The following is a 16307-nucleotide window of genomic DNA, read 5'->3' as shown; positions in this document are numbered from 1 at the left end:
AACCCCAAACACCCCCACACCCAAACAACAACAACATGCAAACATCCACCCCTACGAAAAATATTTTTTTTTAAAAAAAATAAACAAATAAAATAATAATAATAAAACAACAAAATAAAATAACAAAAAAAATAACAATAAAAAACCAAAAAAACCAACAGCAACAACAAAATGCATATAGCAAGTGGACAAACAGAATGCTGAAGTTGCATGCATGCTGATTTTGTGGACAATATTACGACACGAGATATCAAATAATACCATATGTTATATGTGAGTGAGTGTGAGGGTTAGAGTGAGTGAGTTTAGGTTTATGTCGCTTTTGTAACCATGTTGGGAATCGAACCAGGGCCTCTGACGGGACGAACAAATGCTTTGACCACTAGACTTCACCACTCCCATGTTATATGAAATGTCTGATCGAACTGAAGTGAAATTGAGTTTAATGTTGCGGTTGCATAGTGGCAGACATGTAAAGTTGTGGATGCAAATGCCTGGACTTGAGGTGATATTATAGTGGGAGCACACCGAGATACCATGCTGCAGTATACCGTGAAGTTTAGCATGGAGACCCCAATTACTGATCATGTGACAACTTGGAATATATACTGCCAACAACAACAGGGAATCCCGGTTTGCGTTCAACAGCAACGTCGTAAACGTCATCCACAAAAGCAGCGGCTCCACTTCCCCCGCCGCTGTTCCCACCAGTGGACTCCCTGGCCTGGGCCATGTCTGTTAGTGGTATTTCCGTGTACCATTCCAGCTCGGCAGCAGCGGCATCGTCAACCTCGGCAACGTTGTTGCACGTCTCCTTTGTCTGGGGGACACTGTCAAGTAAGAACAATGTAATCTTATGTCATCAAAGTGAGTGAGTGAGTGAGTTTTACGCCGCACTTAGCAATATTCCAGCTATATGGCGGCGGTCTGTAAATAATCGTGTCTGGACCAGACAATCCAGTGATCAACAGCATGAGCACCGATCTGCGCAATTGGGATACGATGACATGTGTCAACCAAACCAGCGAGCCTGACCACCCGACCCCTTTAGTCGCCTCTTACAAAAAGCAAGGGTTACTGAAGATTAATTCTAACCCGGATCTTCACGGGTCAAAAACCAGGTCATGCTAGCGAGTATTGCTGATTTGGAAGCTGAGGAATGACTGATCGGTTGTGGACAGGTGCCAAAGTCACTGAAAGACAAATGCCACGGACATTTATAAGCTAAACAAAGATATGCATTACATATACTGAAAGCCATAAAAAATGCAATTTGACATTCATACTATCTTTCCTCAATTTCAAAATATATAAACCTAACTGGCAGATATGTTTTAAGTGAACATCTGTGAATAATTGCATCTGAAAATGTCCAGTCAACAACAACATCAGTGACGCAACAACGACTTCACACAAAGGAGGGGTCACTTGCAGTCAATATCGTGTGTGTCCACCGTGCGCTGCAAGACATGCTCGCAGTCTTTGGTGCATTGGAAGACACACATTTCTCAGGAACAGCTAGTGGATGGTCTGCAGCCCCTGATGGTCTGTGGTCTGATCATGACACCACCCCCTCCAAAACGATCATGTTCAAGGACACAGTTTGGCGCAAGTCTTTCTCCTTTACGTCGATAAATCTGTTGACGTCCATCTGCAAAGGATAAGTTAAACCTGGATTCATCTGAAAAAATGACATCTGGCCATGTCCTGTTGCCAAGATTGGCCTCATTTGCTGCCCATCGCTGTCTGGCAAGTCTGTGGCGATGCAATAAGGTTGGACCATGGTACGGGTGACGACACCGGATGTTGAAGGCAGCAAGGCGTCCTTGCACCTTTTGGGCGCTGAAATGACGTTGACTTGTCCCAATTGTCCTCCTTGCCTAATCATCAGCTGTCTGGAACCGATTTCGCAAGTGTGAAACTCGGATATTGCGTTTTGTCGAGCTGTTATCACAGGTGGTGCACCAGGTCGCGGACGATCAGCAACACTTACGGTAGCCCGAAAACGTTGTCTGAGTCGACTTACAGTGGATGGATGCACATTAAAGTGCCTGGCAATCATCACATCTGAAGCACCTTGGCTGACCATACCGATAACCTGATTCCTTTCGTCTTGTGTCATGTTTGGCATTTTCTCAAATTGATTGAGTTCCACAATTCCTTGTGCTTTTACAGGGCCTGGGTGCAGGTAATGCATGTGCACAACGTGTTTCATGAATGTGGTTTGTGTTTACGAGAAAAGTCAAAGGTTCAGTTTTAAGTATCAAAGTTCACGTGAGAGGAATGCTCCGGGACTCGAACTCGAAATGGGCGAGAATAACTGCCTTTTATCCCTACATCCTCTGTATCGCAGGAAACAATCTTCAATAGAACTTTTGTAAGTTTCAGGACAACAAATACCAGTCACAGATTAACAGGAGACACAGTCACAGATTAACAGGAGACACAGTCACAGATTAACAGGAGACACAGTCACAGATTAACTGGTGACACAATCACAGAACTAACAGGACACACAGACACAGATTATCTGGGGACACACTCAACAGATTAACTGGTGACACAGATACAGATTAACTGGGACCACAGTCACAGATTAACTGGGGACACAGTCACAGATTAACAGGAGACACACTCACACAACTGGGAACACAGTCACAGATTAACTGGACACACAGTCACAGATTTTTAAAGGAGACAGTGTAACAGTTATTACAGGAGACACAGTCACAGATTAACAGGAGACACAGTCACAGATTAACTGGGGACACACAGATACAGATTAACTGGACACACAGTCACAGATTAACAGGACACACAGCCACAGATTAACTGGACACACAGAGATTAACACACACAGTCACAAATTAACAGGGGACACAGCCACAGATTAACAGGACACACAGCCACAGATTAACAGGACACACAGCCACAGATTAACTGGAGACACAGTCACAGATTAACAGGACACACAGCCACAGATTAACTGGGGACACAGCCACAGATTAACAGGACACACAGCCACAGATTAACAGGAGACACAGTCACAGATTAACAGGACACACAGTCACAGATTAACAGGGCACACAGCCACAGATTAACTGGGGACACAGTCACAGATTAACTGGAGACACAGTCACAGATTAACAGGGCACACACACACAGATTAACTAACAGGACACACAGTCACAGATTAACAGGAGACACAGTCACAGATTAACTGGGGACACAGTCACAGATTAACAGGAGACACAGCCACAGATTAACAGGACACACAGCCACAGATTAACTGGGGACACAGTCACAGATTAACAGGACACACAGCCACAGATTAACAGGACACACAGATTAACCACAGATTAGGACACACAGGTGGCTGGACACAGTCACAGATTAACAGGACACACAGCCACAAGTGGATTGTCTAGCTCAGACTTGATTGCTGAGAGCTCGCGACCATATAGGTCGAATATTGCTGAGTGCGACGTTGAACAAGAAACAAGTAAACACTGAGTGTTCTCGGCGACCCTGACTCTATGTCAGACAATGGCTCATTAACTCACCTGTTCTTCCTCGAGCGTTGACAGTACTTGCAGCATACAATCAGGTTGATCGTTAAACTGAGAACTACAGCTGCGGACAGTCCCAAATACAGTCCCAATCTAACAGGGTGACCTGAAAAAGAACAAGGTGAATTAGATAAACCTTGATGTATTTCTCAGAGAAAATAAAACTCGAGTTCTGAGTTTCCAGAGTATGAATTGTATGTGACGGAGTACGTGTAGTAAGGATACAGCTTCTGTTAGAGCAGGAAATTGCAAATCACGTTTTTTTGCAATGCATAATTTGGAGTGCGCCAAGGCTATATGCTCTGTCCAGTTTTATTTATCCTTGTTATGAACTAATTTGTCACCTGTTTGTTTTTGTTTTATTGCAGAAAATGATGATGAAATGTTATCACTGTTGTCTGCTGATGACTTGTTTTTAATCTTTAATCGATGAGTATGTTGACACACAGAGGTGTTGCTGCCCTATATATTTATTGTCATAAACGGCGCGAAAAAGCTAGTATAGCTAAATCTAATATTATTTTCTTTAGAAATAGAGATTACTTAAACATACTCGTGAAATAGCACTAGAAAAGTTTGTAAATGCGACCTTTTTCACATTATATTAATTTAGGAATGATCTTTTCGTCCAAATTGGTTTGGTTCAAGGCATGTGAGACATAATCTATGCAGACAAGAAAGGCGACGTCTCCTGTGTGTTGGCTATTCTCTACCGACCAATATTGTAGTGAATATTTTTAATTCCATGTTGTTCCTACCGTATTGTACAAAAAGCTGGTTCCTCCTGTGTTTCGATTACCCAAAGGTGTAGCAATGTAGACCTGTTCATTGAACAGTTTTAACAAATCATATACAGGTCCAAATTTGGCAATGATAAAGTGCATAGTTCCACTTACATAAATCGATTCCACTCGATAAAACGATGTATTTTGTTTCCTCCTTTCTGCAGGAACATGAATTAATTTGGGGTGTTACAGGGCAATACTACATCAAGTTTTTGGTTCACTTGCAGTTGAGAAATAACGAGATAACTACGGAATTAAATCTAAATCCCTCACCAAGGATGGCATACGGTGGTCACAAACATGGTATACGAGAAATGTATGGTGAATAAAGCTCCTGACTGAGGACAATAATCTTTTGTGATGGTATGTTCACTTACAAATTCCCGTGTATACACATTCCTTAGATTAGATTTGTCACCATATTTCGTGCACACCATCATATTAAGCACATTTACCGATAGTAAAATCTTCAAGTTCTGATCGACAGATCTAAGCTTGTAGCCTGTAAGGATGGTGCTGCTAATATTATACATACCAGATTTATCATCACATGTTCCTGTCGACCTGTTACATGGTGTACATCCACTTAAACAGTTCTTACAGCCAGTTCCGTAGTAGGAGTCTACACATCCGGACACACAGAATAACCCCAGCTGACAATATCCTCCATCACAACCACCTGGACATGCTGTACAGTTACCTCCTGGACTGTCACATGGTATGTTGCAGCTAGTACCCTGGTATCCTGGGATGCACCCGTGTGTGCAGTTATCGTTTCCATGACTTGAGAGCACGCATGTGTTATTCCTACAGTTCCTGCTGCAGGCAGACTTACATTGTCGATCATAATACCCAGTGTCACACTTAGTGAGGCAATGCCCCGTCTCTCTGTCACAGTCTGAACAATGATGGGTGTGATTGCATGGAACGGCTGAAAGGTTATACTACATATATTATTTGACAGACTTGGGTAGTGAGTGTAGCGTTTAACAAAAATCGACAATTTAAACTCTTCAGAATAAGTTACAAGTAGAGTTAATCCTATCCTTATACACTTTTCTACTTCAGTGATCAATATCCCCGGCCCAACAATTTCGAAAGAACAATTAATACATGATTGCTACAGCCCCACAAGAGTGAATTTTCACCATGATAACCGTATTCATATCTCATCTTTCAGTAGGTTTACAAGAGTAGTTCTTGAGTGAGTGAGTGAGTTTATATTTATCGTCCCATCGACAATATTTCAGCCATATCGTGACGAAAACAATTCATATTTATATTATAGATAAATGAAATTAGAAATTAAAAGGCATGTTGACGAAGGACGGTAAAACTACTAGTATCACAGATATCCATTTAGTGAGTGAGTGAGTTAATATTTAGCGTCACATCGGCAATATTGCAGCCATATTGTGACGAGAACAATATATATCAATATTCAAATCAATAAATTAGAACGTAAAAACCTGTCATCGAAGGGCAGTAAAATACTAGAGTATCACAGATACAAATTTAAAACTAGTACGCTTTCGTAACATTAAATTGCTTGTCTCCCGTGAAGGTCCGGGTTAGAATATTGATATTCAGTAAGCCATGCTTGTCTCCCGTGAAGGTCCGTGTTAGAATATTGATCTTCAGTAACCCATGCTTGTCTCCCGTGAAGGTCCGTGTTAGAATATTGATCTTCAGTAACCCATGCTTGTCTCCAGTGAAGATCCGTGTCAGAATATTGATCTTCAGTAAGCCATGCTTGTCTCCCGTGAGGGTCCGGGTAAGAATATTCATCTTCAGTAAGCCATGCTTGTCTCCCGTGAAGGTCCGGGTTAGAATATTGATCGTCAGTAACCCATGCTTGCTTCCCGTGAAGATCCGGGTTAGAATATTGATCTTCAGTAAGCCATGCTTGTCTCCCGTGAAGATCCGTGTTAGAATATTGATCTTCAGTAACCCATTCTTGTCTCCCGTGAAGATCCGTGTTAGAATATTGATCTTCAGTAACCCATGCTTGTCTCCCGTGAAGGTCCGGGTTAGAATATTGATCGTCAGTAACCCATGCTTGCTTCCCGTGAAGATCCGGGTCAGAATATTGATCTTCAGTAAGCCATGCTTGTCTCCCGTGAAGATCCGTGTTAGAATATTGATCTTCAGCAACCCATGCTTGTCTCCCGTGAAGATCCGTGTTAGAATATTGATCTTCAGTAACCCATGCTTGTCTCCCGTGTAGGTCCGGATTATAATATTGATCTTAACCCATTCTTGTCGTAAGAGGCGACTAACGGAATCGGGTGGTCAGGCTCGCTGACCAGGTTGACACATGTCATCGTTTCCCAATTGCGCAGATCGATGCTCATGCTGTTGATCACTGGATTGTCTGGTCCAGACTGGAATATTTACACACCGCCGCCATATAGCTGGAATATTGCTGGCGTAAAACTAAACTCACTCACTCACTCACTCAAGACCCTGAATGTTGATGATGGTACTACTTGAGAGCAACGACGAAAGTTTATGATCGATTGACTTAAACCAGATTGAGTACTGTGACATAAACTGCTACAGCAAATCAAATGCAGGCGTTTATCAAGCAAATGGTGTTACGCGCCAGGGCCCCGACCCACAAAGCGGTCGAAACACTACAACATTCGGAAGCCTATGTTAAACTATTGAGTTACGACATGTCGTAAAGTTACGAACGATTTTCCAAAAGTTAAGTCAGAATATGTGAACATGCCAAATTGTCATAATGCCAACCAGACGTTAACAATGCACACGTGTACTGTTAATGTTGTCGTCGTCGTCGGTTCACCATCAGCGACGTTGAAATAACCGTCCAGCCTGTGTGGACTCATGACAACGTTGGCGATGGATAGGCATTGGTGTGGCGTCGGAGGCAAGACTGATCAGACAAACACCGATGTGAAGACTACTTAAGGGAGCCGTGAAGGTCCGGATGAGAATAACTGATCTTCAGTAACCCATGCTTGTCGTAAGAGGCGACTAACGGAATCGGGTGGTCAGGGCGGTTCCCAATTGCGTAGATCGATGCTCATGCTGCTGATCACTTGATTGTCTGGTACTGGCTCGATTATTTATATAGCTGGAATATTGCTGAGTGCGGCGTAAAACTCACTCACTCACTTAAGGCTCCCGTACAGCCATGATGGCGATTGGATTGTCTTGAAAAAATTGTCTTATAGCATTCTACCAATGTTATGTTAACTAGACATGACTTATATGTTTAAAAGCAAGGCATGCATTTCAGTCACATCATTCACATAACTTGTACGTGTTGTTCATGATACTAAGGCTACTACCAAATGCTTTGCTTGCTTGTTTTGTTTGACGTCTCACCAATTATTCAAGTTATATGGTGGCGGTCTACAGAAAGTCGAGTCTGGTCCAGAAAATCCAGTGGTCAACAGCATGAGCACCGATCTATATAAATGGGATCCGGAGACATGTTTGTGTCAAACAGTTTAGCGAATCTGACCATCCGATCCATATAGTTGCCCATTAAGACAAGCATGGTTTGCTGAAGACCAATTTTAACCCGGATCTTCAACGCCCAACGTATCAGTGAGATAACAGTAAATTCTTAAATAAGCTTACATTACTGTGGCTCTTTGTCCAAACGAAAAGAGACTACATTACCATTATACAAAAAGGAAATAATTACCTTCGGCAGCAATCACCAAGCATGCCAGACACATCATCACAGAGGCGGCCATGTTGACTGAAACTGACAAGAAGGAATAATTATGTGAAACATACCAAGAAGATCAGGAAGTAGACCCAGGAGAGGGGCACACATGTGTATACTTCTCAGGAAACCAGATTAAAAGACGAGCCACATCATATCAGTGACTGAGCTGCATCATCGGTATGTTATCATTAATTTGAACACCTTAAAGACCTGCGGGTACTATTGAATCATCCGTGTCACGCAGTGTCAGAGCCGACTGGTGTTCAAGATCTGTGTGTTGTGATACCACTAGCATCCTTCTTTCGATATTACAGATTATATTTCCTGTTGATTATTCCTCTGTGTCGTGATAGGAAAGATTTGGTTGGTTGGTTGGTTGGTTGGTTTGTTGTTTCAGATATACACGGTACAAATAAGTATACACTAACGTGTCAAAGACTTAGGTTTCAAAGTTTCGAGAAAAGTGTTATTTTCACTGTACTGACACCCGTAAAGATCAGGGTTAAACTTGCTTTTCAATAGCCCATGCTTGTCACAAGAGGCAACTAACAGGATCGGGTGGTCAGACTAGCTGACTTGGCTGACACGTCATAGTAACCCATGCTTGTCACAAGAGGCAACTAACGGGATGGGATGGTCAGACTAGCTGACTTGGCTAACACGTCATAGTAACCCATGCTTGTCACAAGAGGCAGCTAACGGGATCGGGTGGTCAGACTAGCTGACTTGGCTGACACGTCATAGTAACCTATGCTTGTCACAAGAGGCAGCTAACGGGATCGGGTGGTCAGACTAGCTGATTTGGCTCAATAAGCACAATAAATGACAATGTAAAAATATGCATTTCTTCACACGGAGTTGGTCAGGAAGCCTGGGCAGCGGATGACTAACATCCAGGAGAAAACTCGCACCGATCAGCTGATCGCCGAGTCATTTTGTCACTGGCACTGGTGGATTGCAACTGTGTGGTGTGTCCACACCTCGCATCGTGCGAGTTTATGTCTGTTTAGAATCCTGGACTTACGCCTTGGCAGCGTTCACGACCACCTTTGATGTGCTAGAGACTTTAATACACTAGTCTGGCAGCGGCCGTAAGCTACATTTAAGCTTGTTGACAGTGCAAATAGTTAGATAATCGCTCACTTCCCTTCCTCACGCTAATTTCCTGTGTGTGATTTTTTCTGTATTTTTATGCGTCAATACAACGTTCCAACGTTTAAACAGAGGTCAAAAGAATCGTTTGATGAATATTATTATAGGCGCTGGTCCTATTCAACCAATGAATAAAAGACAGCAACTGTTACAGATATATGTGTTTATATAATTGCATCTTCAAATGCCGAACTATGTCTGGTCGGTGTGCCTGAACAAAGAAGTGAATCTTAATTCTCATTTTGTTGGATTAATTAATTTAGTTAAACAAAATTAGAAGCATGTACTAAATATGTACTCCTCCAAAAAAGAAACGCAAATATTTTGGTTACAATAATTAGAAACATTTAACTTGAAACAGAAACATGGCACAGGGAACAAATTTTACAACAAAAATCATACAATGATCAAGGTGACAATACAAGGGTGAAAATATGACAAATCCCATAGGTCTGCCAGGTCAAGGTCATCAAGGCGGTCAGTATCTCGTATGGCCACCAGACTGGCATGTAGGACAGACTGGCATCTCCTTCCCATGGAACCAACAAGGGTCTGAATGACACGTTGTGCTTGTGCCTGCTGTTGTAGAATATGTTCACCTATTCGTCTGTACAACTCGTCCCAAAAATGTTCAACTGGATTTAAATCGGGAGATCTTGAGGGCCAGGGCAGATCCTGTATGTTGTTAGCCTGCATGTGAAGGCCAGTTCTGCCAGTGTGCGAGATGGCAGCCCACATCATAGCGCAACATATACATCAATTTCCAGAATACAGCATGACGGACAACGCTGTCACTGAAATCGGTAAACGCGGATTCTGCCGTCTGAACTATACAACGTAACTCGTCGATAAACCACAACATTTGCAACGAAGTTGCTGCTTGACACAACGGACGTCGGCTTTGACGGTACTGTGCAGTTAAAACGACCCCACGAACGGGACGACTTGCCCGAAGTCCTGCTTCTCGATATTAGTTCCTAACTGTTTGGGCCGATATCCTACACATACCCGGTATGCTGGATGCCGTAGAGGAATGCAGTTGTGGTTCTGTCTCGTAGATGACGTAACCTGATGTACCGGTCCTGCCCCCTGGTGGTAACTCGTGGTCTCCCTGATCTGTGTCGGTCACGTGTTGTTCCTGGATTTTAATACCGGTTCCACAGTCTTGTTATGGTGCTGGGCCACGTCCAACACTCTGGCTACTGCAGAACGTGACTCATCAGCTAATATCTACCTATAGCGTTGTTCCTCTCTGCTTCCTAACATTTTCAGAGTTTGCCTCAACAACAATTGCCAATCGATTGAACACCCGGTGCTTCTATTGCTAAATGCAAGCATCTTTCACGTGCAGTTCATGGATGTGTTTGGGAGACATGGTTAGCATGTAGCTGAGTTCGGTCAATTTTGCATATTGTTCTCTCTGAACAATTTTGAAGGGAATTTCCATCTCATCGGAAATGGCATTTTGTTTCGACAACTCTACGTCTCTCAAAACTAAACTCAAAAATCGAAAATCATGTCGAATACGTTTTTTTATCCGTTTCGCGTTTCATTTTTGGTTAGTATAATATTTTATGTGTCGTTATAAAATCGTGAACATATCGCGTTCTTCACGTCGCTTAATGGCAGATACGTCATAGTTCACATAAAAACACCTTCTATTTATCAATAATTACAAGACCAACAGATACTTATATTAGACAGCACAGCTGTAAGTTAGTAAAACACATCTCCACAACACACATGTGTCCGAGAGGTCTGGCGATTCATGTGTTGTGATCTGACTAACGTCTTTCTGTCAACATGACATGTAGCCTGTATTGTGTTCCTCCTTACCAGGAACATTTACAATATCACATGAACTCAGGGAAATAGTATCATCCACAGATGTTCCACTGATACGTCAATGCCAGTGTTGAGCTTTCATATCAATTTGCTCTAAAAAGAGTTCACACAAAACGTTTTTCATCTGTCTTCATTTTAGCCAAATGAATATGTTGAAATGTTTAAAAGGACACCTAAACAATCCTGAAATTTAAGGACATCTTACAATTTCATACATTGCAGCTTTGAGATACTGTAGCTGCTCCAGTCATTGATAATTTCTAAAAGCAAATACGGTATCTCTGTTTCTTTCCGGATCGTGTAAACATTTACATCAGATTTGAGTCATAGTTTTTAAATGTGCATCCTGCCAACACACTGCTGTTTTGAATAAAGAAAGAAAGGCAAATCAAAGCAACATTGAAAGAATTGAACGAGCTACCCCGGCTTAAGGGTGAGTGACTGGTGGGTGTGGGTGTGTGGCGATGTCGACTTTTATTGAGAAGTATGTATGTTGTGAATGACCACCCCCTTAACACACCGTCCCTAGAATTGATGTACTCAGTAAATGACCATCCCCTTAACACACCGCCCCTAGAATTGATGTACTAAGTAAATGACCATCCCCTTAACACACCGTCCCTAGAATTGATGTACTAAGTAAATGACCATCCCCTTAACACACCGTCCCTAGAATTGATGTACTAAGTAAATGACCATCCCCTTAACACACCGTCCCTAGAATTGATGTACTAAGTAAATGGCCATCCCCTTAACACACCGCCCCTAGAATTGATGTACTAAGTAAATGACCATCCCCTTAACACACCGCCCCTAGAATTGATGTACTAAGTAAATGACCATCCCCTTAACACACCGCCCCTAGAATTGATGTACTAAGTAAATGACCATCCCCTTAACACACCGCCCCTAGAATTGATGTACTAAGTAAATGACCATCACCTTAACACACCACCCCTAGAATTGATGTACTAAGTAAATAATACATCCCTGCATGTCCTCTACAAAATATCAATATCGACCCAACTAGTACAAAATTGATGTCCCCCTCTTTCCCCCTCCCCCACCCCACGCCACCAAAGCAATGAAACTATGAACGGCCCCTTAGCACAAAGTCCTCGCACATTAAATGTAATTTCACGGTTAATTATTCTCACTTAAACTGATCCTTGCTAAGTTTGTACGAAGCTGATCTTTGACCACTCTGTCACCACACCTGCGTAATTTAGCATATTGACAGGAAATTGAATATATTGACGTCAAAAAGAAAGTGTACACACATCTTTGATGGATCTTCGATGATGAAGTATGTATATTGGTGTTATGGCGGCGATATCATATGCATGATACAGAATCGTGTGTTTCATTATTACATTGGAGCGACCCGAGACAATGCCAATGCTACCCTTTTTCTGATGGACATTACAATTGGTAACCCGATTAATCAAGGGTAAACTTGTATAGACTACAAAGTAATATACAATACAAGTTATCTTACCTCACACATAAATGTTGCTTTCTGATTGGCTGAGCGCTCTTCTATTACTTTCAATGTACCCCGCTTACAAGCGAGTAACATTTCAATGTACCCCGCTGTCAATGGCAACTCATTTGGTACTTCGTGGTAGTATTTCTATATCTCGAATTACATTGAATCACGTAATGCTGTACGGAAATTACCGATGTTTTGCGAATGCAAATCGATGGAAGGGAGATAACTCTAAATCTGTTTTTCTTGTCAGCAAAATCTAGCGATGGCTACAAAAAGATTTGTACCCGTGCTTCAAACAATTCAAAATTAACATTAAGGTGTTCGGTAAGAAAAATACGTTGTTCACTGGTCCCTCGGGGCCCATGGGTTGATGTACCCTCGATGTTTGTTTATGTTCCCCTCGCCCTCGCGACCAGTGAACAACTTATAATGGCCGCCAGGAGTAGGGCGAACCCAATAGCCACGCGCATGATGCGAGTTGCTAAGTGTTGATTCAGACTGTAAACGTACTCAGTGTGAAACCAACAAATATTTCCACTTTCGCAAGTCGATTGTACAATTCTGACTTTACCATGAGAATGGGTTTTCAAACGACGCATTCAGTTGCACGACGCGGTCTTCAAACAATCGGGTGATTGACCCTATGAGATATGATGATAGTGATTAATTACGACTATCAAACAGTGATGATTAGACTAACTAACGAGTGACGGGAATGGCAGATTGTCTGTCTCGAGTTATATTAACTATACTGGACAAAAGTAGTTAGGGATATATGTACATTTTGAAATTATGAATAATTATCTATTTATTTATTGACACACTGATAAAATATCAGACATAAAAGTACCAATATCCCTAACTTATTTTGTCCAGTATATTTTAATATTCGAGCCTTCACAAAATCCAACAGAGACTACCAGGAAAAGGCGCCGAGGTCAGACTTACCCTGGGGCAGCAGACGGGGATGGATTGGCTGCTGAGTGTTTGTCCCTCCTTGTCCATGGCTTGCCTTCTGCCGGTCTGCCCGCGCTCTTCCCGCTGTCTGCCGGCTCCTCATTGCTTGCCTGTCCTGCTTTTAAAGGTAGATGAACGACTAACAATCTGCTTAATTGGTCAATTTCTTACAAGCTCGACATATTTAAGTGAGTAGGTTAGTGAGTTTAGTTTTACGCCACACACAGCAATAATCCAGATATGTGGCGGCGGTCTTTAAATAATCGAGTCTGGACCAGACAATCCAGTGATCAACAGCATGAGCATCGATCTGCGCAATTGGGAACCGATGACATGTGTCAACCAAGTCAGTGTGACAGTTTGACTTCACACATGATAACCACTGTGTATAATAACTAGGACTGATTATCAGTATAGATCACAGAGATCGATAATCTTTAAATGAATGTTATTCGATTATCCATAAATATCGGATAAATAACTAAAATATGATTAAAAATATGAAAGTGTTCAACACATTTCAGCTGAGTGGGGAGCGGTGACATATTGCTTGGATTACCTGCAAAACGCCGGCCTCAACATACTTTAGGAGCAGCAAATGAATAGTGCGTTTATCGAATAATCTTATTCGTGAACTGCGTTTTTCTCTAGCTGCGTTTAGTCGACTGTTTCGTTGGCGATATGTTTGGACCAATTCAGCGAATGACATTCATTATTTGGTCTGTCATTGTTTCATGATTTTGTTTCCTTTCTTCTTGTTGGGTTAATAACCAAAACTCTGTTCAAAGCGCCATAAAACCAAACTCATTCACCCAGTCAACCAGTCACAGTTCTGTGTGCCCCCTTTATCAGGTACGATGATCTCGTACTGGCCACAGTCGGTTTACTCATGACTATCTGCTGAAAACGGATGGGATGGGCCTTCCATATGTGTCTCTTGCGATGCAGTGTTTATCAGCAATCATATTCCGCTTGACTGTGTGGACTTTTCAAATGCAAGTGATTCACATTATGATGCGACAAATCTGAAAGATCTGTTTTCCCGTGTGAGCGGACATCTCATTGTTAACTACTTGAGGGAACTTGACCTGTATTATAAATTGTAATAATGTAATGTGAATGGCGGATTGCTTGTTTTTAAATTTTGTGTTATGTTTGCACTTAAAATGTCCATGTATGCAGACTTGGTATCGTCGCTATATGGCTGAGATAACGGTGATGCGGCGTAATGCTCAACTCAACCCATCAGTTACCTTGTGAGGCAACCCTAACGAACACACAAGCCATGGTCTTGTCGCTGAAACGTTTTATTTGTCTAGTTAAATCTGGAAATCTATAACCCCTGAAATATCAAACCAGAAATGATGAGGTAATGTCCAAAAAACTCGTAAACGAGAATATTTTACAGACACGAGTTCATACCGGTTGAAAAGCTACCACAGCGTGGTGTATTACCTCCCTGTATCTGGGTAGAAACAGGACATATAGGTATACTACCCGGACGTGAGTCATCTCGAGAGAAGTGTCAGCTGAGAACAAACTCCACTCCAGGGACAGCACACTGTTGAAGCATCGCATACAAACATGTAAGTATTAAATATATTTTATTCGTCTAATGTGTTATAATACAAGTGATTTTCTACAATGTGAACACATAAAACGTCTGGGCTGCGTGTAAATTTTTCTCTGAAGCCTGTTATGTTATAAGTTTTTATTCAAATATTTGGTAAATCATCACGAAGATCAGTATATGGCTCCTTGTGTTCGTAGAGCTATGACGTTCGTAAGCCTATGGTAAACTCTAGAGTTACGATAGGTCGTAAAATTACGAATGCTTGTGGATGGGGACCCTGGTGACTTGTCACCTCGATGCTTTTGAAAGCTATAAGTAACACAATGCCGAGGTCGAATTCCGAAACCAGCGCCCCCTGCACAGGTGTCTACGTCATCTATTGCGGGTACATTGCTATCAGCTGAGTACAAACTGAACTCATTCACTTACCTTGTGTAAATATCATTGTATGCATCAGAGCACTTATGTCACTTCGACTGTTACCTACTTATGTTACCATAAAAAAACATTACAGTTGAAATATCCTTCGTGAGGAGTACCAGGCAAATCAAAATGAATATCGTGGCGTGATTTAAAAACCTTCCATGTTCATACTTTCCTATCATGTACGTCGTAAACCCGTCAATAACGCCTGGTCGTCTCTCAAGGCCATTTCCCTTGTTCGGCCTCAATACTTCCGGGTTTAATCAGTAGCGACAAGTGGTTGTGTCCTGCTAGTTAGGAGGTTATACATTAAGCCCAAATATCAATACCGCTTATTAACATCCTGCACAAGACAATGTTACGTTGTATCACCTTACTTGAGTGAGTGAGTTTAGTTTTACGCCGCATTTAGCAATATTATAGCAATTTCACGGTGAGGTTATACTACACTAAATGAGAATCGCTTGCTCACTGAGCGAGATGCGTATGTAAACAAATGAAGAGATAAAGACATGTGACAGCTGTGATTGGATGAAATAGTGTAAGATGTTTATGTTTTTTAAAAGCATATCCAACCAGTAATTAAAACTGACCACAATTTTAAGTATTCAGTGCTGTGATTTTCATCACCATGACTTATGCTTATTGTGTGTACAGATATTTTCCAGTAGGTGACATTTGGTGCGGATCTGGGGTTGATGTGTTCCGCTTCCTGTGCTCGCAAAACGAGCCGGACAAGTTGGCCAGATAGTGTGTTTTTATGGTAGTTTAAAGGCCAGAGTGTACCCATGTGCACATGGAATGG

The 16307-nt window shown here is 41.9% G+C and overlaps 1 protein-coding gene across 1 annotated transcript; it reads right to left on the bottom strand.

The window, feature by feature from the left end:
- Nucleotides 1–431: 431 nt before the first annotated feature.
- LOC124265120 lies at nucleotides 432–13609 on the bottom strand. The gene is made up of 3 exons (XM_046699913.1): nucleotides 13498–13609; nucleotides 3564–3675; nucleotides 432–830 (listed from the first exon to the last, which is right to left on the bottom strand). The coding sequence occupies exons 1-3, from the start codon at nucleotides 13607–13609 to the stop codon at nucleotides 578–580; spliced, it is 477 nt and encodes a 158-aa protein (XP_046555869.1). The 3' UTR covers nucleotides 432–577.
- Between the last annotated feature and the right edge of the window lie 2698 nt (nucleotides 13610–16307).

This window comes from Haliotis rubra, unplaced genomic scaffold (assembly GCF_003918875.1).
Source record: "Haliotis rubra isolate DU_JTF1 unplaced genomic scaffold, ASM391887v1 Scf961, whole genome shotgun sequence".
NCBI classification, from domain to species: domain Eukaryota; kingdom Metazoa; phylum Mollusca; class Gastropoda; order Lepetellida; family Haliotidae; genus Haliotis; species Haliotis rubra.
Note: the sequence above shows the minus strand (reverse complement) of the source record. Positions and strands in the feature narration are given on the sequence as shown.

Bases quoted from the DNA above. Each gene is read 5' to 3' on its own strand.
- LOC124265120 (XM_046699913.1), bottom strand. From the start codon at position 13,609: ATGAGGAGCCGGCAGACAGCGGGAAGAGCGCGGGCAGACCGGCAGAAG. The intron at 3,676-13,497 runs GTAAGTCTGACC...GTTCTTTTTCAG, and splicing joins TCCCCGTCTGCTGCCCCAGG to GTCACCCTGTTAGATTGGGA. The intron at 831-3,563 runs GTGAGTTAATGA...CTTACTTGACAG, and splicing joins CAACGCTCGAGGAAGAACAG to TGTCCCCCAGACAAAGGAGA.